This window comes from Microtus ochrogaster, chromosome 8 (assembly GCF_000317375.1).
Source record: "Microtus ochrogaster isolate Prairie Vole_2 chromosome 8, MicOch1.0, whole genome shotgun sequence".
Classification (NCBI taxonomy): Eukaryota; Metazoa; Chordata; class Mammalia; order Rodentia; family Cricetidae; genus Microtus; species Microtus ochrogaster.
In genome coordinates, this window is record NC_022015.1 from 76409869 (window position 1) to 76435805 (window position 25937).

At 41.7% G+C, this 25937-nt stretch overlaps 1 protein-coding gene across 1 annotated transcript in view; it reads left to right on the plus strand.

The window, feature by feature from the left end:
* Positions 1-25937, plus strand: part of Sorcs3 (sortilin related VPS10 domain containing receptor 3) — a 624914-nt gene that overhangs the window by 512646 nt on the left and 86331 nt on the right. The window contains exons 9-13 of the mRNA XM_005352452.2: positions 3228-3407; positions 12859-13005; positions 14654-14756; positions 20429-20505; positions 23320-23411. Of these exons, the coding sequence (XP_005352509.1) occupies positions 3228-3407; positions 12859-13005; positions 14654-14756; positions 20429-20505; positions 23320-23411 (599 nt within the window). The remainder of the gene's footprint in view (positions 1-3227; positions 3408-12858; positions 13006-14653; positions 14757-20428; positions 20506-23319; positions 23412-25937) is intronic.

Consider the following 25937-nt stretch of genomic DNA (forward strand, 5'->3'; position numbering starts at 1 on the left):
TTTAAAGAGAACTTCGTAGGTAAAAATGTTATGTTGTAACCTTAGAAAGTTGTGCACTCCTGGTAGAATTTTTCAGAGTGATTCCCTAGGACTGTGTCTGGAAGACTTGTTCAGGTTGTAAAATACAAGGCTCTCCGCTAGCCATTCTTAGTCATGATCTCAGACAGAGAGACCCATGTCTGCATGCTGTTGAGATGTCAAGGTCAGACTGGGCATACTGTCTTTTTATTCTAGCTATTTAGGAGGCAGAAGTAAGAAGGTCCTTTGAATTCAGGAATTCAAAGATAGCTTGGAGATCTTAGTCACCATCTCTATTGCTGTGATAAAAATATTCTGGTAGACGTATCTTAATGGGGGGAAAAAGCTTGTTCTGGTTCATCATTCAAAATTGCAGTGTCTTTCTTTCTTTTTTTTTTTTTTATTTTTCGAGACAGGGTTTCTCTGTAGCTTTGGAGCCTGTCCTGGCACTAGCTCTTCTAGACTAGGCTGGCCTTGAACTCACAGAGATCCACCTGCCTCTGCCTCCTGAGTGCTGGGATTAAAGGTGTGCGCCACCACCGCCCGGCTCAAAATTGCAGTTTTTTGTGATGGGTAAGTCACAGAGATTGAAGCATCTGATCACATCAGATGCAGAGTCAAGAAACAGAGAGCAGTAACTGTGCTTACACAGCCTACTTTCTGCTTCCTATACGATCCAGGATTCCAGCCCAGGGAATGGTGCCACCCACAGTGAATGGGTCTTCTAATATTAATTAACCTAATCAACATAATCATCCACTGGTGTGTGCAGAGATCTGTCCCCCAGGCAAGGGGGGGGAGTAGTTCTGGAGTTAACCATCAAGATTAATCATCACGCTCTGTGGCACAGTAAAGCTCCAGTCTCTTCAATGAGAAAGTAATGAAGAAACTGATGAAGATCTGTAGATCGTTTTGAGACGTAGATCATCTAGTGTTATAACCTTGGCAATGTGCTGTTTAGAGAGTTAGTTTCTTGATGAAATGTTAGTCATATTTTTCAGCTGAAAGACTGACAAACAAAGTACTTTTCAGGAGAACAGCATAGAATCTCAGACATGAGAGGCATTCTAGCTTCTTGTGCCTGAGGCTGAGTACCTGTTCACCAGCTGGCACAGCCCCAGGATAGCGTTTACCTAATATGCCCTTCCAGCAAAACTGGCTGCCTCTAACCCTGACCATTCCATGGTGTTCTAAGCTGTTTTATCCTCATTCACTTTACATTAGTTTAGTTTAAAATAACTTAGCTCATTCATTTTTATGACCAAAACATCTGGGAAAACCTAGGCATTTCTATTGCACTTTTAACAGGGTAAGTGAATTTAATTCGGATTTCCTGCAGCTGCTGTTCCCCTCCTACTGGGTTCCTGGGCATTCATTCCTTAACTACACAAATGGTTTCTTCACATGGATCTTAGGAGTAAAACTTCTTTCTATTTTAAGTCAGTTCAGCAGGAACCTGTAATTCTACATGATATATAAGCACAAATGAGAAAATTAAGACTGAGTCAAGATGACCTTGACAGTTCAAGGCTAGGGGCTCCTGAAAATGACCTCTAACAAAAGGTCTAAAATTTGATTTGCTCCTAGTTGTCCAGATCAAATGACTTATTCTTTAATAAAATGGCATAGGTGGTGGTGGACACACACACACACACACACACACACACACACATACTACAATGCTGACATTGAAGACACGGTTGCTTCTTTTCACTTGTAATGGTTTCCTGAGAAAGGTAGGTCTAATAAAGCAGAGGTTAGACCCTGCCTGGTTATTAATTTGCTGTTGGTCTTGGTTGCTGATGGTGCTGTTGCTAGGGCATTTCTCCACATACACGAGTGTAGTTCTCCATCTGTAACCTGTTACATGGTGTTCACACTGCATTTATGCATTTTAACATCATCACTTAAAACAGATGTTTAGCCAGGCAACATATACCCATGATAAATGTGTATTCCTTGGTGGGGAGTTGAATATACCATCATTAAACAGTACCTAGCCATGTTTGTGATATATGTCTTTTTAAATTATTTTTAAGTTGTGAACTATCAAATTAGATTTTAGGAATAATACAGACCAGCTTAGAAACTAAAATAAATACAAGGTCTGTGAACTTAATGGTATCATGTGAAGAGCACACCACAAGAAAACAGATGTATCCAGGACTGAGATCCTAATGGTGCCGTGTCCACCTGAAAGCCTAGACTTGTAGTTTTCCATTGAGGCCAAACTGACATCCACAGTCATTCTTTACTTTATTGGTCACTAGTTTAAAATAATCCATCTAAAAACTATGCATTCAAATGAAACTCACCTTTCTGTTGAGTTGGACACTCAGATATCCAAAATCTGGTTTCACCATTCACTGTCCGTGTGATCTGGAGCAATTAGATGAACTACAGTGTATCTTAGTTTACTCCAGAAAATGGTAAGATCAAACTATTTCTATTGTAGGATTATTTAACTTTTAATTTAAAAAAGATTGAATGACCAAATAGCGCCTTAATATTAGGTACTTTCATTCTCACTCCTTATGGAGAAAATTGAAATTTGTGGAGATTGATGCATCTGTCCGTCATTCATCTCACAGTGCAGTGCTGACAGTAAGACCCAGGGCACTGATTTCCAGGTTGAGCGTGATTATTGTTCCAGCATAACTTCATGTCCTTTGCAGCAGATCCTCGTTCAGCTTCACTAAATAACACCTAGAGCTGCTGGGCACACAGTAGCTTCCTGTGGTTATGTGAGGCTGGAGGTCTAGAGCCAGGCCCGCTTGTCTCCATGCCAGCCATTGGATGCTGAAGGAAGAGGAAAACACTGCCCTGAAGGATTTAAAACCTAAGTGGAGCTCAAAAGTGAGCATGGGGCCTGCTGCTCCTCACGTGAGGGTCCCGGAAGGCTGGGTGCCTCTGTTAGCACTAACACTAGCTTTCAGATATAAAAATAAAAAATAAACATGGACGAATCCCTTGAAACCACGGGAAATGATACCCTCTAAAGCCCCTTCCAGCCATCTTCCTGTCACTTAGCTAGGAACAGGAATCTTGATGCTTACGATTTACAGCCTCAGTCCAACGCAGAACTGCTTAAGATTGCCTATAACTCAAGATTTCTCTCCAGCATTTCACTAGTCATGGCAATGACTCCAGGTCCCAGCGGGGAGAAAGGTGTGGCGATCTCCCTTCTCACAGGTCTCCTGTCTCTTTAGGACATGCACATCATCAGCACAGATGAGAACCAAGTGTTTGCAGCCGTCCAAGAATGGAACCAGAACGACACGTACAACCTCTACATCTCGGACACACGCGGGATCTACTTCACTCTGGCGATGGAGAACATTAAGAGCAGCCGAGGTCTGATGGGAAACATCATTATTGAATTATATGAGGTATGGAGCCAAAATGACCCCTCTCGGGATTGACCTTTCTTTTTCATGTGCTTCAAATTTATAAGCGCAAGTATTGTGATCTTGTGTTTGACCCCAGCGCTTTCATTGGCAATTGCGTTGTGAGTTAAGAGATGTAACCTCCTTGTACCCCAGTTCCAAGGAAATAAAGGCAAAGTGCTCGCCTAGTGATGACGTCATTGTGAACCTAGTGGCATGGAGTGTGAAAGGGATTGACTGTCTCCTTAAAATCAGAGTTCTCATGTATATGAACATGATGACATGCCAGCACTGAAGGCACACAGCACGGATTATGCCTTAAGTAGGCTTTCAAAACTCTACATAAATAATTTCTTTAAATGATGTTTATAAACACAGCTTAGAGGAAAAGAAGGAATAACAACTGGTAAGAGAGGAAATGCCACAATAAGCTAGAATGAAAAATTTGTCTTGTTCATTGTGTGGTTATATATATATATGTGTGTGTGTGTGTGTGTGTGTGTGTGTGTCTGTGTGTCTGTGTGTCTGTGTGTGTGTATTTATGTGTGTATACATATATATATGTCTGTGTGTATATATCATCCATTATTATATATAAAATATATCATGTGTGTCAGCTAAAGGACACTTTCCCTGCGAATCCATGTGAATACACACAGAAATCAGAGAAAAACTTAGGTATGGATCCCTAGAGACATGATGCTTCCTTATGTCTTTAAGGTCAGTGTCTAGCCTTTGACAACACTAGAGAGAGAAATGGTGAGGTGACCTGAATTATCCTAAGGATGGGATGGGCTCAGTCTTGCAGAGAGTGTGTCTTGTGTGCCAAGAACAAACAGTGACTGCTGGTTAAACCCACACTGGTTGTGATGAATGGGCTCAGTCAGCTCTGGCTGGGCCCGTGGGTAACTTAGGTGAGCTTTTCTCTGGGGGATTTCCATGTCTAAACAGCCCAGGTGGCTCTTTGGAGCAGAAGCAGAAGGTTCAGCCCATGGTCCTGTGGCCTCTCCTGGTCAGTTTTTGTCCAAGTTCTGGCATCTGTCCTTGGTGTCTGAGCTGTTTGTTCCCCACCTACTTTCTCCCAGGTCGCTATCCTTGCATCCCATTCCCAGCTTCACATCTTATTTTTTAAGTTTCTTCATATTTCACCGAGTCAGGTTAGGACTGTCCACATCTGCACAAATGTGGATCTTCCACTGGTTCATGCCCAACTTATCACATGCCATATTCCCAAAGTAAACTGAATCTCCTTCCTCTAGCAGCCATCATCTGTCAGCCACAGCGTAGCCAGCCATGAGAGCTTCTGTGACCCTCTGTCATCCATGCTGGGACATCCACTGCCTTTGTCTAATGCAAGTCTAAAATGGTTCTCTTTAACAATGAAGTTATTTAAGGGAATGTCCATGTAGAAGACTGGTAGCAAAGTCTAAAGGGCATATATAAATTTGGCAAACTTGCATTTCCTTACCTAATCAGGAGACAGAAATCTACCTTTGTTATTAGTAAGTAGTAAGTTATGTCTTGAGGTATGGCTTAGAAGAATATCCACAGGAATTAGGCCATTCCAGCTTCCTGTTTGTATAAGGAAGACTGTAAGGATAATTATTCATACCCCTGTGGTCTGACACAAAAAGAAAAGTATAGACATTGCTGCAGATGACCTCATAGTTAAGAAATATAAGTCCCATCTGGAAACCATAGTGTTCATTTCTAATCTCAACACTCAGTTGAGATAAGAGGATCATGAGTTCAAGTCCAGACTACATAGAGAAAACCTAAATAAATTGACAATAAATAAATAATAGATAGATAGATAGATAGATAGATAGATACATACATACATACATACATACATAGAAAAAGAAAGAAAGAAAGAAAGAAAGAAAGAAAGAAAGAAAGAAAGGATGGATAGATAGATAGATAGATAGATAGATGGAAAAATAGATAGATAGATAGATAGATAGATAGATAGATAGATAGATAGATAGACAGACAAAAGCAAAAAGGAAGAAATCACTGCACTTCTGTTGTTGTTCTTTATGTGATGGGTGAGTCTGCTAGTGCTGTTCATTCTCTAAGACAAGGAGCTCATGTCTCCATGGTATTTTATCACCTTGAGATGCTGTTGGGCATGAATCAGCATGAAGAATATGCCCAGGTCTGTGTAATTTTTTCTTACTATTGAAGTTAGGCTTGCTTGCATTTCAGTATCACTTATCAGTAAAAAAGTATACTTTTATAGAGAAGAAAGTTAGACTAGGCAAGGCAACAGCTTTAAAGAAAGCTCTCTGAATTTGCTCTCCACTCAATTTTATCACAGCTGATTGTATGATACACAGCTCATGATGGATCATGATGAGCTGTGTATGCCTGGTTCTTTTTCTTAGGGTGGCCCATTTTCCAATCAGTCCCACCAGTACCCTCTGGAGGAAGTAGAGGTGAACTTTGTTCCATCCCAAATGTTAGTAATGGTATGAACCAAGGGCTAGACAGACAGTTTACATTTTTGATAAAGTGTGTTAGCCATCCTAATTGTACAGAATAATGCTTGTCAGGGACATGGGTAAGAATTGGATAATTGATTAGGTTTCAGATTCTAGAAGGCATTTAATAATAAGTGAATAAATTGGAGCCTGACATTATCTAGACCATGACCATATTGAAGAGTTTTAATGGATGGTGCTGTTTTGCACCCAGAGATACATTCTGTGGTTTGCAGATAAAGCTCGATTTAATTGGTCTCTAGGGGTCATTAGGATTTAACCTTCTTCACTGGAGATTCTAATACACAGATAGTGAGAATGGGAGCCATATGGCCAGTTAGCAAAGAGAATATATTTCTTTTGGACTTCAAGTGCCCTTGAGGAATGCAGATGGGGAAAGCAGTAAGTTTCATGTATAATCCAACTAAATATATACACTTGAACCAAATGCATGTTGTCCAGTGACAAGAGGCCTCATGTGTAAGGACAATATACTCCACAAATATAGGTGATCCTACCAAGGTAAAGACCACAACCTTGGCACCAAGTTTCCTTGGAGATGGTAGGAGCCAACTCTACTGAATTTCCTCTCACCAGAAAGGGCTGACACAATCTTGAGGACTCATCTTGTGCGGTAATCTGCAGGTATAGAAGTTCTCTTGCTAAAATGATTCTCTCATTCGAACTTCAAAGTACAATACTTCCATTGGTATAGTTATGTAGAGGAGAAAATAGTGTTTGATGGTAAGATAAACATGGGTTTCTCCTGTGAGGTGCCAGCAGCCCACTCCTTTAACAAGGCTGCTGTTCACAATGAACCAGTTGAATGCAAGATTTTGAGAGTGATTGTACTTATATTTGAACAATTTTTTCTACAGTCTAGTATTATAGATTTTTCATATTCCTAGAAGTGAACTACATTTCCATTTAGTTATTCTCCACTAATAAATGATAAGAAATTCCCACAAAATATTCATTCCAACACCAACAGTTGTGCTAAGAGTTCTTGGTCTGATGAATATTTTTTGATGGTCCCCAGATATTACATATTCAACTTATGACTCCTTACAATGAAATAGGAGTAGCAGCCATGTCTTTGACCAGCACCGTAACTATAATAAATGCATAACTGATAACCGGGCATGGTGACACCTTCAAATCCAGTCTTTGGGAAGGAGGCCTGTACCGGTGAGTCCAAGGCAAGTCTGATCTACATAGAAAGCTCCAGGCCAGTCAGGGCTATATAACGAGACATGGTCTCCAAAGACATAACCCAGAAGCTATAAATAGACTTCAAAATTATTATGATAATTTTTTAAATAAAAAATGAGCAGATGAAGTTAATTGTAGAAATGCATTCAATTTCAGTAAAAATGTATCCAAAATATTTGCTTCGCATATACTCAAGATAAAAAGTACTCATGAGAAATTTTATAATTTTTATACTGAGTCTGAAAACTCCAGGTTATATTTCATACTTACAACCCACCTCAAATCATGTACATTGTTTTATCAGAAGTAGTTGATATGTAATTATATTTCATAAAATGTATTATAGGTAAAGGAGAGTCACATACATATGAATAAACTGAGCCAATAACCAAATTGATATCAATTCAAATTACCATTGATTAAAACTAACTAAAATGCAAGCAGTCCCTTACTCGCACTAGCTAGCTAGCTACACTCCTAAGAACCATTTTGAGTCAGTGGCTCCCATGGTGGGTCTTACAGACCAAAATCACAGACACACTGTTGTTTGTTTCCCTTTATAGTAGGCATTGTTCCTGAAGGTGACTATGAAATTACAGCGTGCCATAGAAATGAACAACTTAGCTCACATCACACAACTAGGACACCTTGATGCTACATTCAAAAGAATCTATGTTTTTCTGGCTAACATATCAGACTTTCCCTCTAAACTTTGTGCTTTTTATAGTTCTTAGAAAAGAGATATGATTTATGTGCAATAAAACATATGCTCTTTGGATATGGTTCTGTGGGTTTTGATGGGTACATTTACTTGTTTAACTAACTTCACCACCAAGATGTGGGAGAAATTCATTCCCAAGAGTTTTCTCTTCAGTGCCCTATGATCATTGAAACATACTCAACACTTGTACCAACCTTTACCACTGAAAAACATCTACCTGGCTTCTAGGCTCGCTTGCCTTTTGTAGAATGACACTTGCTGGACTATAACATGTAAGCTTTGGAGTCTGGCTTCCCTTGTCTTAGAAGAATGCACCTGACAGTCACCTGGTGCACAGCACACACTGTGAAGTGCATCAGCACACACTGTGAAGTGCATCAGCGAATGTTCATGTTTATTGCCGAGTAGCATTCCATTCTGTGAGGGTGCTCAGTTATTATTCATCAGTTGAAGAGCAATTAGGTCGCTTCCAGTTTTGTGTGATTGTGATTAACATCTATAAAGATCCACGTGAACATTACCTTTTAGTTTTCATGCATGAGTAAACACTTAAAGGTAGGATTGCCAAATTAAATATAAATATATGTTCATGAAAATCCATCCATGTGTTTTTAATGTGGCAGTTCATTTTGAGAGCCTGAGTGTTGTCATTGTTTCATACATTCTTCAATACTAGGTATTGTAAGGTGTGTGTGTGTGTGTGTGTGTGTGTGTGTGCGTGCGCGCGCATGCACGTGCGTGTGCTCACGTGCATTTAACCACTCTGATTACAGCCTAGATGATGTATCACTGGAAAATCAATTTTTCACTTCTGTAGTAACTTCTGAACTCCATATACATGGACGGATAAACTGTAACACTTTGAGTGAGCCCTAGTGTCCCATTTTTCTACCTATTAATTGATATTTCTTGGCTTTTCCTGTGTCTAGTGCCTCCCTCCATCCTATCTGCTGTTATAGCCTTCAGTGACCATTCCTGGTCCAGATGGACAGCTGCTTATAAACTCCACAGGGACTGTTTTCCTGCGCTGACCTTGGTCAGCCCCTTCTTGTAGCTCTGACACTAAGGACAGCCCACGGCAGATCATGCTAATTGCTTTTTCTCAGTAGATCCCTAGTTTCCTTGCCCTAAGACCTAGGGACATGACCAGCAAATGACCGTACCACCTGGATACCACGATCTGCCAAGGTACCTGCAGTCACTGTCCCTCTGCACCTCAATCTGATTCCCAGAGGGAAAGTGAGCCTTGCCAACCTGATACTATTGCCTTAACTTTTCCTGGGGTGATGAAACCAAATGTGTGTTCACCCCAGATACGGCAGCAAACATAAGAGTTCACTAAGCTCTAACTTGGAGAACTGGCGTGTTTACAGCCCCGGTGACAGGTTAGTTCCAGAAGCAGGAGTGATCCCCTGAAACAGTTGCATCGCCACAAAGCTCCATTCATTCACAGCATCATGGAGTCAGCCTTTTACTTCTTATGTGCCATGCGCCGCAGCATCTTCCAAGGTCACTTGCACATATGGGAGGGTGGGAAGGAATCATGCTGCTGTCCCAGCTGATTGTCTTGCGAGCCTTTTCTTCTCTTTCTACCAGGGTTTGTCTGTAGGCTGTTAACATTGCAATACACCTAGCTATTTTTATGTTGTTCTCAATTAGTTGCCATGGCTACCTAGCCTTGGTAATGTTTACTCTAAGATGGTGATCACGTTATACACAAAGAATAAAGCTGTGCTACACCAGACACTTGTCCCCTTTTGTGGGCACCATCCCATGCTTCTCAGTAGACTTCCAAGAACACCAGCAGCAGCTACACTAATGATTTCCTCCTGCAATGGGAGAAAAAGACATTTAAATCTAATGGGACATGGCTCCTCAGATAAAGAACAAAAGCATGTATCTCATTTCTTAATTCTGTTATACTCCAGGCAGTGAGCCTAAGAAGTACTGAGGGTCCCTTCGTGTCACAGAGTGTGCACACATATGTCTCCAAACAAATAGATGTGGACATGATTATTCTGATGTAGAATAAATATATATTAGAAGTTGGGTTGCAACAAAACATTGAAAGTTATTGTCCTGAAAAAACACAGTGGTTAAGTGTCCTTCAAACTGATGTCCATTTCTTCATATAAGACACGATGCCGAGAATCATCCCCAAAATGATGTGCGGACTGTGAGCCATTGCCACAAAAATGGCATGGGCTGTGGGGTTTCAGGACAATAGGGAGATGGCCGTGGCATTGTGCCCAGCTGCAGGGAACACATTCAGGGCTACTTCAAGAGATTTCCATGGAAATATCTCTTTTGCTCTAACTTTTGGTCTCCATTCTCTTGGTTTTGACTGAGAGAATTTTCTGTGTGCCTCGTAGAAATTGGCAGTTCTGGTGATGGGTGGTGTTCTCATGGGAGAAATGGAATAAACATTTTCCTGTGTGTTTTCACATACCTGTTCGCATGCAAAGATGTCACAGACACTTCACAGGAATGGGTGGTCCTGGACCCAGAGTAAGACTACTGATTTTCTTCTAGGAAGTAGGAGGCAGGAAGGTCCTGAGCGTGAGTTGCCAGAGGGTAACTGATTTAAGACGGAGTTCCCCCACAGACTAGCAATGATGGTACCAGTTCTGTGGCCAAAGAGAACACCAGAAAAGGCTTCCCTTTAGTAGGAGTATGTACAGGGCATAAAGCGAAATTCCGTTCTCTGGGGGAATGCAAGGCAGCCATGTTTAATCAGTACGTTTTGCAGTGGACTTTAAAGAACAAGCTTCAAGTCTAGAGGCTAGAGAGGTGTTGTGCAGTCCTGAGGATCATACTTCAAATCCCGTACAAAATAACAACACAGGCACCAAGAAATTATCTACAATCTAGATTTCAAGGGATCTGGTGCCCTTTTCAGGCTTAGTCACACACTCCCACCCATAATCTATCACACACATACAAATAAATAAATGAAACGAGCCTTAAAAATATTCCCAGGCTGCCTGGGTGGGTATGAGATGTGAGTATTTCTGAAATGAGACAGGAAGAGTACCGCTAGGGACCAATGCCACCTGCACATGGAGCCCAGCATCCTGTCACCATTTCTCTCCCCCACCTTCATCCTGCTCAAGGTTGCAGTCCAGTCATGGGTTCCGTCCATCACTGACTCATTGTGAACTTCCTCTGACGCTGCCCTTCCCTGATGATTCTCGTGTCCTCCGGACATTCCCTCTCCATTTGTTTGAGGCTTTTTTGTTTGTCTTATTTGAGTTGGCATTCTCCAAGGCCAGCCAGGTTACTACAAAAACGAACTATAAAAAGCCCTTAGTTCATCAACTAAAGTATGTCATTTTGGAGAAGCGAAGAAAAGGGAAGAAAAAAAAAAACCCAACCTGCCTCTGTGAAACTTCTCCTTTCCTCCCCACTGGTGTTCCTTCAGAGCTGTAGTGAATTTCAGTTAACTATGGTCCTTGGAGAATGGTAGGTAAGTGAAATTAGAACTTCAGCACATCAGTTGGGTGTGTTAGTTACTTTTCTTGTTGGTGTAACCAATACCTAGCAAATGTAATTTGAAGGAATGGCTATGTTGGCACAGAGTTCGCAGGTATAGTACTTCACAGTGGGCGAGTCAGAGCAGCAGAAGGGTGAAGTGGCTGGTCACATGTGTCTCTTGTCTGGAAGATGAAATAGATTATTAATGATAATCTAGCTTCCTCCTTTTTAATCAGTTTGGGTCCCGAGTCCATGGAATGGCACAGCCTTCTGTTCAGGATGGAACTTCCTTCCTCTCTTAAATCTTTTGGAGCCGGGCGATGGTGGCGCACGCCTTTAATCCCAGCACTCGGGAGGCAGAGGCAGGCGGATCTCTGTGAGTTCGAGACCAGCCTGGTCTACAGAGTTAGTGCCAGGACAGGCTCCAAAGCCACAGAGAAACCCTGTCTCGAAAAAAACAAAAAAAAAAAAAAACAAAAAAAAAATCTTTTGGAAACACTCTCAAACACATACTCAGAGGTGTCTTTCCACAGGGATGCTAAATCCAGTTCAGTTGACAATCAAAATAATCCAGCAATCCTGCCATTCAACAGTGTGTGTGTGTGTGTGTGTGTGTGTGTGTGTGTGTGTATACAGCTCTGACTTGGATGCACATATGCAACACACAAGCACACCCCCACACAAAATTATTTTGTTTTTAATACACACTATCTTATTTATCACACACACACTCACAGCTTCTTTATGTTTTATCTTTGGAATATGATGATAATTATAAGAATCTTTTTCCATTACAGGACATTGTCATTTTAAGAATCTGTTCGCCTTTCCAGCATGTAGAGCAGCAGTTTAAGTGGAATTTGTACTTAGCCTAGGGTGCATGTAATTGATGAATCAACTCCAGCTACTTGTTTTGCTGTTGTGCTCTTTATTCCTTCAAAATACCAAGGGCATGAAAGTCCCAGTACATTAGGAACTCTGGCAAGCGCCCTACATTATCTCACAGGACCTTTGTCAGCCAACTAGGGAAAAGAAGAGAAACCACCAATTTTAAAGTCATCTAAAGATAATTTGTGAATTACCCAAAGTCGTAGAGTGAGCTAGAAGCATGCACTGATATCAGCTCTCAGTGCTGGAGCATCTGCTGCATAATGTCTGCCCTATTTCTAAGAGGCAAAGTGGGCTGCCCGCACAAAGAGTGCTCCCTTGGTGATGTCAAACACGTGGAATCGCTTGAGCTAAATCAGCTGCCTCTGGAAGGGGTCAATCCTTTGGTTTTTATCAGGGGAACTGCTGATAATTAAAGATAATATTCTACGGAACAAAGAACAAAGACAGGCAAAGTGGGGGACATCTGATGGGTAAGGGGTGTGTGTGTAGGAATTTGGTGTAGGGTGCAAAGGTGAACAGGGACCTTGGGGAATATGGCATTCCTAACTGTGTTCCTTTTCTTCTTTTGTACCCCTCGTACCCTGTGGAAGATGCTGGTGATTCTTTCAGGATTTCTCCAAGGCTACCGTCATTTTTGCCCAACGTGGTTCTCCATCTCTCACCTTTTTCCTAGGTAGCAGGTATCAAGGGCATATTCCTGGCAAACAAGAAGGTGGATGACCAGGTGAAGACGTACATCACTTACAACAAAGGCAGGGATTGGCGACTACTCCAAGCTCCAGATGTGGACCTGAGAGGAAGCCCAGTGCACTGCTTACTGGTCAGTTATCACGTCCCATGTGGAGTTCCCAGGGCAGGTTGCTTCCCTGGGGATACTGCTTCAAGGTGTCCTTCCAGTATTGTATCTTAAGAACTTGATTTTGATGCAATGTTGGAAGAACAGACCACTACACCAACTGTATGGAACACTCTGTGGATTGCATAGTTTTCATTTAGAATAGGCAATGTCTTACAGCTGATGTTAAAATGAAGAAGTGGAGAATGAGCCTGCACTTATTAGTAAATGGTCCCACACAGTACTCGGTAGGGTTAACCCATCTGTTAACTGCTAGTTTGTTCAGTGTTGAACTGATGTCAGAGTAAACAAAGAATACTTTGAAAACCCAGGATGCTCAGAAAGGACTGTCTACACAGGATGACCAGTTAACCTTTTAGCTTTTGAGGGTCCTTGCTATGCAGAATATTGAGGCAGGCAGTGTGGAGGAAACAGTGTTGTAAGATGATGTCTCTGCCCCAAGGCACCTCAACTAAAAGTAGTAAAGAAAGATAAATAGTAATAACACAGCCATCAGTTCCCTGTTAGTAAATGCTTATACTGGAAGCCATTCTAAGATCTCAGATATGAGACTGTGTTTATCCTGAGCTAAAAGTTGTCTTCTGCCATGTATGCAAAGAGATGCCTCAGCCAGGTGCCTTCTAGACACTGTGTTAAAATCTAGAGATGTAGTCAAGTCTAGGTCAGGCAGAGCCACCACCGTTTTATAATTTTAAGTCCAGTTCCACACTTTGATGTATTTAGTGTTTGCTGTGGCTTTGGTTTGGATACCAGAGATGTCACACAAATGGCTGCCTACACACTGGAACAGTTCACAGAAACATTGGTTGATTTATTCTCTGTTTTCTACTACCCCTTAGTAATGACTTCATCTTACTCTCGTCACCTAATTTTCTCTGTATCTATATATATATATCTGTATGTCTTTCATCATAGTTCTTTTCATTCTGTAGACTGGGCTCTATATATTCCCACACCCCTTTTATACTGGGCATAGGAAAGGGTATGGAAAACATTTCAGTGTCCAGTGAATTTTCGGTAATGTCTTAAATCATTTTAAGTATAATTATAAGCAGGATCAAAATATACAAATACACAGAATTAGACGACAGCTTAAGAAACTAGTTGAGGACCTGGACTATACATCATGCAGCTTCCTCCTTTCTTTCTCCCTGGCGGTCTCTTAGAGCTCTAATTAGCAGGATTTGATGGTTACCAACAGATCGGGAGGGACATTTGTAATCTTTTGTTAAAGAAAGAACTAGGGGCCTCTTAAAGCCAACCATGAATTAGACCTTGAAGGCTAAATCGACTGCAGAAAAGAGGAGCAGGCATTTGATATTGAATGAGAGCAAGAGAGGAAGAAACTGTGAGTGATGCTTGGGACAAGTTCTAAAGTGAGGGACTGGGTACATCAGACAGATGGGTCTCAAGTTCAGGATCCAACCCGTTGCTGTTCCCAGATGATTCTGTCTGCAAGCCCCTCCTCTATTGCAGAGGTGATGGGTCTCAAGTTCAGGATCCAAACCGTTCCTGTTCCCAGATGATTCTGTCTGCAAGTCCCTCCTCTATTGCAGAGGTGTGGGTATGGCCGGACTTCCCTGGAATGAAATGATTTTCTTCTTTCTTTTAGCCCTTCTGTTCCTTACACCTGCATCTGCAGCTCTCTGAAAACCCATATTCCTCTGGAAGAATCTCTAGCAAGGACACAGCCCCCGGACTTGTGGTGGCCACAGGTAAGGGATGTTCCCTGGCTAAGGTTTGTAGCTTAGGTGTGGGTCATGGGTTCTTCTGAGCATTAGATGGAAAGTCCCCAGAAAATGAGAAAGTTTCCTCTGTCCTCAAAGCTCTTTATCAAAAACTAGGTTCCAAAGAGCCTTAGACAGGCTTAGCTTCTAGGTTAATTCTTCCTGCCCCCAGTCCCAGAGCAGTCCTCTGAGGCTAGTGAAAGGCTAGCATTCCTGTCAGAGTCCGCTGACTGATCAGAGAGAGTGCAGCCGGGAATTCTCAGTCTGAGAAAGCTGCAGTAAACTTCCCAGCTCTCCAAATAGCAGGTAGGGCAGTTTTCTCTTCCCACAGAAGATACTTCACCGAGGCTTTCACCCCAGAGCTGTTTTTAATCAGGAGGTCTCTGGCACATGTGAAGGTTTGTTTACATGTGATTAAGCACTTGGTAGAGAACCTGGGGGAAAGGGCAGAAAAACTTCAGGTTGCATTGTTGGAGCCACTGTCCACTAAACATCAATCAGAAGTGACTATAAAGCAGCTCTCAGATGAAAACGGAGTCTCTGGGGGATGTGCCTTGATTAGCATGCATTTGATTTGAATACACCTTTTCAGGAATGCTTTGTTGGCATAAAGCAAGACCGGCTTCTAATCTTAGAACTTATGGCTCTGCTGGCAGGTAGCTTCCCCCCCACCCCTCTCTCTAATGAAAGTAGATAAATTCACTGTGACTTTCTGAGGATATAGAGTTCCTCCACCAATCCAACACTTGTATCTGGATCCCCTGTTCTTCTAGACATGGATTCTATCTCCAAAGCTCCAATCCGATAAACTTTTAATCATTAACAGCCTTCAAGCCCTTTAATCAGTCTGACGACTGCTACAGCTTACTGCTATCACAGGCAGCTTCTCTTCAATAAGTGTGGACAAGATCCAGCAGCACCGCACAGTGAGATGAGTGTAGGTTCTTGCACTCTGTCCCTAGCTTGGAGAGTGATAGCCACACCCATAGTCCACATGAGGTAGTTTTTCAAGGTCAGGGACCCTTAACCTATCTGCCCCTCATCAAAGTCTACAGAAACCCAAATGCTAAAGCAGATGCTATACAGTGAAAGAGTGGTCATTCAGTGCTTAGATGCTTCTGATGATAGCCTGGTATTGCTGAAACACTCTGAATTTTTGTGTTTTGATTGGCAAAGTGGGGACGATGATGCTAACAAAGCTGAATTGCAGCACTACATGAAGGAATGAATTTCAAATGCTTCCAGACACTCAGGACATAGCGGCTGCTCTGCACAAGACACCGATCAATTATCACCCTCATCACCCTGTATCCTTGACGTTAAAGCTGTTCTTGCGTCAGAAGAAGGAAGTTTTTCTCCTCCAATAGGACCTGTAATTATATACATACATTATGCACGCAGTGAAATTCAGGAACACTGTCATCCAGCTCTCTAGGCTGAACTCTGACAGTTACTCGAATTGCATTTGGTTTAGTTTTTTAACTTATGAGCTTCATGTCCTCATCTATAAAACAGAACTTGTTATCTTCCTTAGGAAGATACTTCAAGAATAGAGAGAGAAGACCACGCTTATAAGACTGGAAAAAATACTCAGAGTAGGTGAGATGGTGTTGATCACACACACTTCTAAGTTAGTCTCCTGATATGTCTTTAATGAGTTAGCAGATATTCAGAAATTAAATATTTACTTTTGAATATTTAGTCATGTTACCATAATTTATCAATTATTTTCCATTGCCCACAAACTCCTGAGGCTTCTTGTCAGCCATGGAGCATCAGGAGAGCTAAGATATAGATGACAAGACCTGGAACTAGCATCCCAACTTCTACTTCCTCATGCCCAGCTTACTTTGTTGGCCTGGTTTCTGTGGGAGATAATTTTCCCTCGGGAAAATAATTGATAAGTCACTATTGTGCAAGATAGGGGGAGTGTCCTTTAGATATCTTCCTTATATTTATACCCCTATGCCCGCTATCTGCCTGAAGATAGATCCGGGCCCTGACTTCCACTCTCCCTATTCACATCCTCTTTCCATAGTGACCTGAGAACGGGTTTCAAGGAAGCTGTGGATGAACGCATGCCTTGAGATTCCTTTCTACCTCTTATTGAGGACAGCTCTGGAGGATTTGGTGGTTATTTTCAGTAAGCAGAAGCACTAGAGTTCCCAATATCCAAAGTATTGTCTCCCACTGCTAGTGAAGAATTTACATCCTTATAGCTCAGACCACCTTACACTGTGGGCATGTTCCTTGATTATACAGCAGTGGGAAAGATGAGACAATGTCAGTCCCCTTCAGTCTAGACATTCTGAAACAGAGGACAAGAGGGAGGCAGCACCATAACCAAGCCCACTCTCTTTCTCACTCTAGAATAGTGGTTAATCTTGTAACCATCAAACACCAGTCCGCAAGCCCCTAACTGTGCCACCTCCATGGCACCTGTGCCCTGCTTCCTTTAAACTCCGATTGTCCATACCTGGTGTTGCCCACTTGTCTATTCAGTGCCCTTCTGCTACCACTTGGAGAACCCATGGTGGCCCAGAATTCTCTCTCTTCATTTCGCAAGTGTTAGAGAGCAGAGAATGGTTGCGATGGCAGGAAACAGAGAAAAGAATGCTGAATAAAGCCCCCTCAAATGTCAATAGAACCTTGTTTGTTTACAAACTAACTGTCGGTAAGAAACCCTTATTTCCTGTCTCATGGCCCGGTCCTGCTTTCTGGATGCCCCTCAGGTAGCACAGCTGCCCTACCTTCCAGGATGTTCAGCAACCACTCTGCCTAACCTTCCTTCTACTTAACCAAGGAAAACTTAGTCAGGTCATCCTTCACTGTCAACATTACCCACGTTCTTTCTGTTACAATTGCCTACTAAGCTGCTGAAAGACTGGGAGTGGGAGAGGAATGAGACATCTTGATAGAAGGGAACTTTATGGGGTTAGGGAGAAATCTGGTGCCAGGGAAACGCCCGGGAACCCACAAAGATGACCCCAGTTAAGACTCTTAGCAATAGTGGAGAGGGTGACTGAACTGGCCTTCTCCTGTGATCAGATTGCTGAATATCCTAATTGTCATCATAGAACCTTCATCCAGTTACTGATGGAAGCAGATGCATAGATCTACAGCCAAGTCCTGGGCAGAGTTCTGGGAGTCCAGTTGAAGAGAGGGAGGAGAAATTATATGAGCAAAGAGCTTCAAAGTCCTGATGGGAAACCCATAGAGAAAGCTTGTAGGAGCTCATTGACTCTAGACCAACAACTAGGAAACAGGCATGGAACTACACTAGGCCCTCTTCATCTGGGTGACAGTTGTGTAGCTTGGTCTTTTATGGGGTCCCTAGCAGTGGGAGCAGGACCTGTCTCTAATGCATAAGCTGGCTCTTGGGAACCTATTCCCTGTGGTGGGACACTTTGCCCAGCCTTGATGGAAGGGAAGAACTTTGTCCTGCCTCAACTTGATATGCCAGACTTTGTTGACTCCCATGGGAGGCCTGTCCCTTTCTGAATGGAAACAGAGGAGAAATGGAGTTGGGGTGGGGGTAGAAGGGAGGTGGGGGGAAGAAACAGGAGGAGACAAGGGGAAACTGTGGTTGGAATGTAAAATAAATAGATAAATAATTTAGAAAAATAAAAAGACGGAAGAACACGGCCCAGCATAAGCTCATACTAGAAAAGCTCTACCCAGTTTCTTGATCTAGGAACCTAGTTTCTGGTCCCTGTGATTAGCTGTGTATTTCTCGGGGTACTCTTAAGATGATGGAAGATCCTTCTGAATACAGACTCTATGAGGTGGGCTTCTTACCACCACCAAACTGCCCAATCAGCAGGGTGAAGCTTTAGAAGAAAGGCTAACAATATCAGAGCCAATTTCTAAGGATGTTAAGAGGCAGTAGAGTAGATTCTGAGGGACCATGCTTGGGATAGCAAATATGTAGCCAGCTCTACCTTTCCTCTCTCCTGTTTTCCTTAGTGGACATTACTAAATATCTAATGGATTACCACACTTTATTTTCTTGACAGCACAGATGGCTTCCAATTCCTTTTTACCACAGTTCTCCTGGTAGCAACCATAGGACTATGATCTTCTCAACCTTACTCATTGTGTTTTTCTTTTTGGCTGTTTTCCCTTAGTCCTGTGCCTGAAGAGATGAATTTCCAGACAGATATCTATAGTGGTTCTCTGAGCTCCTCCCTTCTCCTGTTCTGAGCCCTAGGCACTGGGGTTATTTTTGGAAGCCTGTGTGTCAAAACAAGTTGGCTAGCTGTGTGCTCCTTGATGCTGATGGGAGCTTGACAAGCCGTAGCCAGCTTTAATTTCTCATTTTGAAGTATTAAATGTCAGGAGCTCAATTAACATTTTCATTATTGCATTTTTATTGTGCTCTTATTTAGGTTACAGATGTGTGGGAGCTAACATTCCCTTCTTGCTATGTTTAATGAAAAAAAATCAACCAATATGATAAACTCTTACATGTGCAGGGTACTTTCTTCATTTTTAACATGTCTCCAGGTGCACATTAACTTAAGATCATCATTCAGTTCTTTATTTACACAGCAGTCATTAAACAATTGTAGAGTATTGTGTGGAGCATTGGTGTAGCATCTATGAGGAGCCTATCCGTTAGTAAAGCTAGGGAAATAAAAGCAAAGGAACGGTATCTTTCTATTTTTTATATCTGTTTATTTTGTATATCTGTGTTTGCACTCAAGTCACAAGTGTGTGTGTGTGTGTGTGTGTGTGTGTGTGTGTGTGTGTGTGTTGGTCAGAAAACAATTTGAGGAAGTTCCTTCTCCTTCTGTCAGTAGATCTTGGGGATCCAATTCAGTGTTTAAGGCTTGGCAGTGAGTTATTTAATTAACCATTTGGATCATCTCTTTTGTCCCAACTATCTTCTTTTCTCATATAATTTTACTTCTTTTTGAAGGTTATAAACTTTATTATGCCAATTTTAAACATGTCTATGTCATATTTTGCTTACTTTTCCTCCCCATTACCCTCTCTCATCACCATCATCCCCTTCATGAAACCCTTCTTCCCAATGAGCCCCCTCATATTTAAACATCTTTCTTATTGCTAGAGAATTTCATAACTATATAATATAGTTTAATCAAATCTATACTTTCCCCTTGCCATTCCTTCTTTATATCTCTGCCACTTTCCTCTCCCAACTTCCTTCCCTTTTTTAACCCACTGCATTCCAGTACTTTCAAGGCAGTCTGTGAAGAGCTAAGTCACACACACACACACACACACACACACACACACACACACCACTTGCTTTCTTAGGCTAATGTTATACTTGAGCAGGAGATATCTGTTGCCATCCTGTATACTTATGCACACTCTCCTGCTCTTGCCTTCTTCGCTGCATTCCAGTCTGGAGCTATCGGACACAGCATGGGGAGTGAGAGTGAGTGAGTTCATCAATATTCAGTCCCTGGGCCCAACAGCTAAAGACGCATTTGTGTCCTACTGTTCACTTACTTTTCTCATAATGAGTTTTCTTCCCCTGTTGGGTTTTTATTTTTAGGTGACCTCAAGAAAGAGTGTATACAAAAAAAAACTGTGAGCATCTTTTGGGGAACCTTTACTCCTCCTCCAACCATGAACACACTTAAAATGTAAACCGCCTGACGGTTCCAAACAATCTGCTTATGTTTCAGGTAACATTGGCTCAGAACTCTCCTATACAGACATTGGTGTGTTCATCTCCTCTGATGGGGGCAACACATGGAGACAGGTAAGTGTGACGATTCAGGGGAGAGGGGAGACATTCAGAGTAAACTCTGCTAACATCTTCCATTCCTGTTGATTCTTAGACTCCTTATGACTTTGTAGTCAAGAAATATTTGACTAGCTCTCCAGTACTGGGTCTAGCAGGCAGTCTATAGGGGTAATGGTGGGTGAGAAGATACCCGGGCCTGCAAGAGGAAACCCTATACTTGCTCTCAATGGTTATGGCATCTCTTCAGCAGTATATATGTAACAGGCTTTGGATGCTCAATGTTGTTCTGGTTCCTAGGAATACATTGATGAAGTTGTTTCTGTCATTAGGGTGCCAAGGAATCTTGGCAAGCAATCGTCTCTCATCAGTGTTCTCGATCGGCTTCTTTATCTAAAAGGGAAAAGATTAGAATGTTGAAACCAGAAGAGGCATGGAAGTCAATGATAATTTGAGAATTGTATAGACCCAGCCATCAGTAAACATGAGACAGCTTAATACATATATGTCTAAAAGAAAAATGGATTCAGTGTTGCAAGCAATAGTTCTTGGAGTGGTAACAGCAATGTCCCACACAGCCATTGCGTATTTGATGTATGCTGAGTTCGAGCTGAATTTTGTCTTACCATGTGACTACTATATTAGTCAACGCATACATAGTTGATGTCCACAAGCTTTAAAGGGTTCAAAGCTTAAGTGAAGAAAATAATTTCACATAAAATGAAATATAGTTTGGGTTGATTTTATTATTTTACTGGTCTTATCAAGGAAAAAAAAGAGTAAAGAGTAGGTTCTACTAGGGAAACTGGAAAGAATGAATAATTAGAGGTGATACCCTACTAAGTCTTAAAAAGAATAAGATTTCTACTGGGGAAGGAAAAGGAAAGGCTCTGAATGTCTTGATTCAGGTGAATTCACCATTAGCTGTCTTGCCAGTAAAGTTCCAATTTGGATGACCAAATAAAGTCTGGCATCTTCACTACCAGTATTGCCATCTCTGTCCCTAGCACCACCACTGAAACAGTTACCAGGCACTTAACAGATGCAACCGCTATTTTAAGTACTACACAGGGGGGCAACGAAGACTATGACAAATCTTGCTCCAAAGGCTGTAATCGAGTGACTAGGGAACAGACATATGAATATGTGCCAACTTTCAAAATATAAGATAATTTATTGCAAGGGCCTAAAGAGGTCTGGAGCTGGAGAACAAACTCATCCAGTTTAAAGAACAATCATTATCCAAGAACCTAAAGAAAAATATCAGCTGGGCAGGAAACTAATGCTCTGTTCCTTCCATGCACCTTTACCATCCCGCTTTCCCCCCTGTCTCTCTAACTTCCCAAGCTTCTACTTTTCATGCCAATGCCTACCAGGGGAAACTTGCCAGCTGGCTGACAGTATCAAGGAGGAAGTTTGAATACCACTTTCTGTTCCTCCCTGGCTTCAGTCCTGCATCCCCGTTACACGGCTTATCCCAGACCAACTCACTGACCGGAATTGCAGACTCTGCCTCTCCATCATGTTTGGAACATACATGAATTATAACCTTAAGTTCTTTGAGTGCTAAGAGTGGCCATTAGTAAGGCAGTTTTCTTTACTGAAAAGATAAATGTGAAGAATAAGAAATTGGAGTTTTAGGACTGAGAAGCTTACTTCTTCTCTGTGTTCATTTGAGCATATATGCAGGAGATCACGATATTTCTACTCATTCCCTTTTCCATCTGCTAACCCCTGCTTACCCTCTCCTAGTAAATTCTCCAAGTCACTATCCTAACCTCTGCACTCGGTCACATGCGCCAACACCAGAGTTAAGTACTTGAAGAATTCTGAATGTCTGCTTTCCTCATGAACTCTGAAATTGAGTATCTTTGTTGAATAAATACTATCCCTGCTTCAAGTTAGAACCATAGAAACCATACACTTTGATATACATGGAACTAGATTTGAAAACATCTTTGTTGAGAGTCTTGTGTTTTGCTGGTGCTTAATACATATCTATGACAGATGGAGACATGGCTCATTGAATCAGTGGACCAGCAAACGGATAGTTTAATAAAATTAGGATAAATACATAGTCCAGGTACTGATTTGTCTTAAGGCCCAAGAAGACTATATTATAATGAATATTTATAAAAAGTAGTTGATGGAGCCGGGCGTTGGTGGCGCAAACCTTTAATCCCAGCACTCGGGAGGCAGAGGCAGGCGGATCTCTGTGAGTTCGAGGCCAGCCTGGTCTACAAGAGCTAGTTCCAGGACAGGCTCCAAAGCTACAGAGAAACCCTGTCTCGAAAAATCCAAAAAAAAAAAAGTAGTTGATGGGCACCAAAAGCTGGGTCTTCTTCCAACCTGTAGAAGATTCTAGGAAGTAGCGACTTTGTCCAAATGTTCCATTGTTCTAGGGTCTGGAGAAGTTCTCTTTTGAGTCCTCGACAAATAAACGTTAAAACAGCAGAGAAACAGACATCGGAAAAGTAACTTATAAAGATGCAAAGATAGGAAAATCTCTTTGAAATCACACTCTTTTTTGGGGGGGAGGAAGGGTTAGCTAGTTGAGCATGTACCATATTGCCTCACCTTCATGTAGTATATTGATTTGCATGGCTCGTGGGAAAGGTCCTGAATATGCCATTTGAGTGGGATAGGGAGAGCTGTTTGTTCTCTGTGAGTCCAGTTTCTCCTCTAGTAAATTCAGGTAATACTTGTCAACTGTCTGCACGAGCCCCTGGAAACGCTAGAATCCAAACGATACCATGCTTATGAAAGACTGCAAACTGTTAAGCACTGCAAACGTGAGGCATTGTGTGACTGCTGTTATTGTTGTTGTTCCAGATCTTTGAGGAAGAGTACAATGTCTGGTTCCTGGACTGGGGTGGCGCCCTTGTGGCCATGAAACACACGCCTCTGCCAGTCAGGCACTTGTGGTAAGGACAGCTCCCTATCCTCTTAATGAACAGCTCTTCAGCGGAGAAGGTTGGGGCACGTTCTTCTGAGTGGTTTTGCATTCTCTTCTCCATTTCCTCACCCATTACTCGCCAGCCCACTTTTTCAATATCTTTATATCATCTGCCTCCTAGGCAGGAAAATGTGCAGTCAGGTAAGACAGAAAAGAATAGAAGGATCAAGAAGCCAGGCAGCCTTGACTTAGATTCCATAAATGAGAGATGGAAATTGCTCTGTAGGGATGGTCAGGTTCACGTTAGCAGATCCTGAGATCAGCTCTAAATAAGTTGTTTATGATTCTATGACAGCCCCATTATAGATGACCTATAGGTGTCACGGATATTCATTCAAAGATCAAGGGAGTAACCTGGGCTGATAATCCGTATTTGCAGCTATAAGGAACTTGGGAGTAGTTAAAGACATGCTGTAGGCTTAATACTATAAGAGAGTCTGGACAATGAATGAAGATGACCAGGGACTCCATTAGAGTTGCTGAAAGAGAAATAGCCAAGAAGGGAGAAACCCCTGAGACTGTGTTTCCATGAATGCTAAAGAGAGAGATGAGATCAGATCTGTTATGGAGCAAAAGCACAAAGGGACTGAGTGTCTTAGGAGGTCATTGTCAGAGCGCATTTAAAATACAAGTGAAATAAGAACAGTTTGTAACATTTATAAATGAACAAACAAATGAATGATAAGCAATGAGATGAAATCGAAACAGTTTATATTGTTCATCTCAGCAAAGCAAATATGTAATGGAGCTCAGAGCATACAGGCTAGTTCCTCCATGAGGACAAGGATCAGAGTAAGAATATATCTTGAGGGATTTATATCATGATGTAGGTTCTTGACAAAGGATAGATATTTCTTGTATGCAAGTACCTCAAAGAGAAAGAATTTCAGGCTTCATGTTCTATTAATTAGTTATTTGTGGCTGGGGCTAACTAAAGTACAAATGAAAGCATTCACAGTGGCAAAAAGCTGGATCTCAGCTTTTCGCAGGCCCTTAATTACCAATAAGACTAACACTTGGAGTGAAAATTTTAGTGGAAGGCTTCTAGTTGTCATCTGAGAGAGTGTTGATATCCTGATGCCATGTCCTATCTTCAGCCACCTTGATAAAGACTTTTCTCTGTTTGTCTGTTTCAAAACTATGGAACTGTCACTTTTAGGTTGAAACATGCTAAAACGTTGTCAGTCTCTTAGAGCCTCATTAGCATAAGGTAAAATAGTTACATTTGTAAACATATTATTTTACAAGAAGGTTATTTAAATAATCTTTAAAGTCATAAGGAGTTTCTTTCAAGATAATGGCTATACTAGCCTAAGGGAGAACTTGAGAAAATTCTCAATGTAATTATTTATTATCCATTTCCTGTTAAATTATAGTCTGGATTTGTTGACAGAATGTTACATTTCAGGCCGTGTCCTAAATCGCTCCACCAAATTGTCCAGCTCAATCCTAAATATGTAGATATTTTTAAAAATTACCAATATACCGACTTTAAAACACAGCTATATCAAATACCTTACTCAAAGTATTAGTGCACAGGAGTTAATTGGATGTGCCAATGGAGCTCCTGCATGTTAACTGCTAATGCTTTAGGTACTGTGAGGAGCACAAAGAGGGTGGTTGTAACATGGTTCCAGCCCTATGACAGATGACAGTCAGTACAAGGATTTTAGATTAACCCAAAGCAGTGTGTGTTAGAAGATGCCGACTGTGTGATGCTGAACAACGGTCTTCCTGCAGCAGGTGGCACGGAGATGATGTTTAAAGGAAGGATGCTATGAGTTCCAGGAAGAAGTGGTCTGAGGCACGCTAATGAAAGTAAAAAGTCTGACCTGAGGCTAGAATTCAGCAATGTACAGAGTACTCAGAAATCTGTATTAGAGCCAAGGATGGGGACATGTAAAAGGAGACAGGATTGAAAAGAACCTAAATGTCACTTCAAGGTGCTATGGTTGAGCTGGCAGGTGGTCCCTTTCATTTTCAAGGCCTATTTCAGTCTGTGGAAGGAAGAATTGCCTTTTAAGGAGGGAGTGAGACTGTACCAACAAAGAAGAAAGTAAGTCTTAAAACTCACGTATTTTTTACCAGATGACACATTGTTTCTTGGCTCTGTCATTAGGTTTTAGGAACCATCTCAATCTGAGTTGGTAAATTCCCCATAAACAAACAGATTAGTTTATTCCTTTCCTTCAGGTCTCCGGAGAAAAAAATAGCAGGTGTAGCCTGTACCTGACCCTCTTTATCCTTGACTTTATCCTTTCTTTATCCTTGACTGTGGGATTAGGTCTGTGTGCTTCTTACTGCTTTTGAGAGCTTCCTGCTGAGAACTTTCCTGGTGCTGAGACTAGGAAGAGGTTATTGTTTGCTTTCTCATGGAGGAAAAGAAAATCAGCCTCTATGGGCTGCAAGGGAAGCATGGTACCAAGAGATCTGAGAGGATTTCAACTTGTTTGGTTGTTTTCCCTTAGAAGCCTGTTCTCTTCTTTTTTTTTTT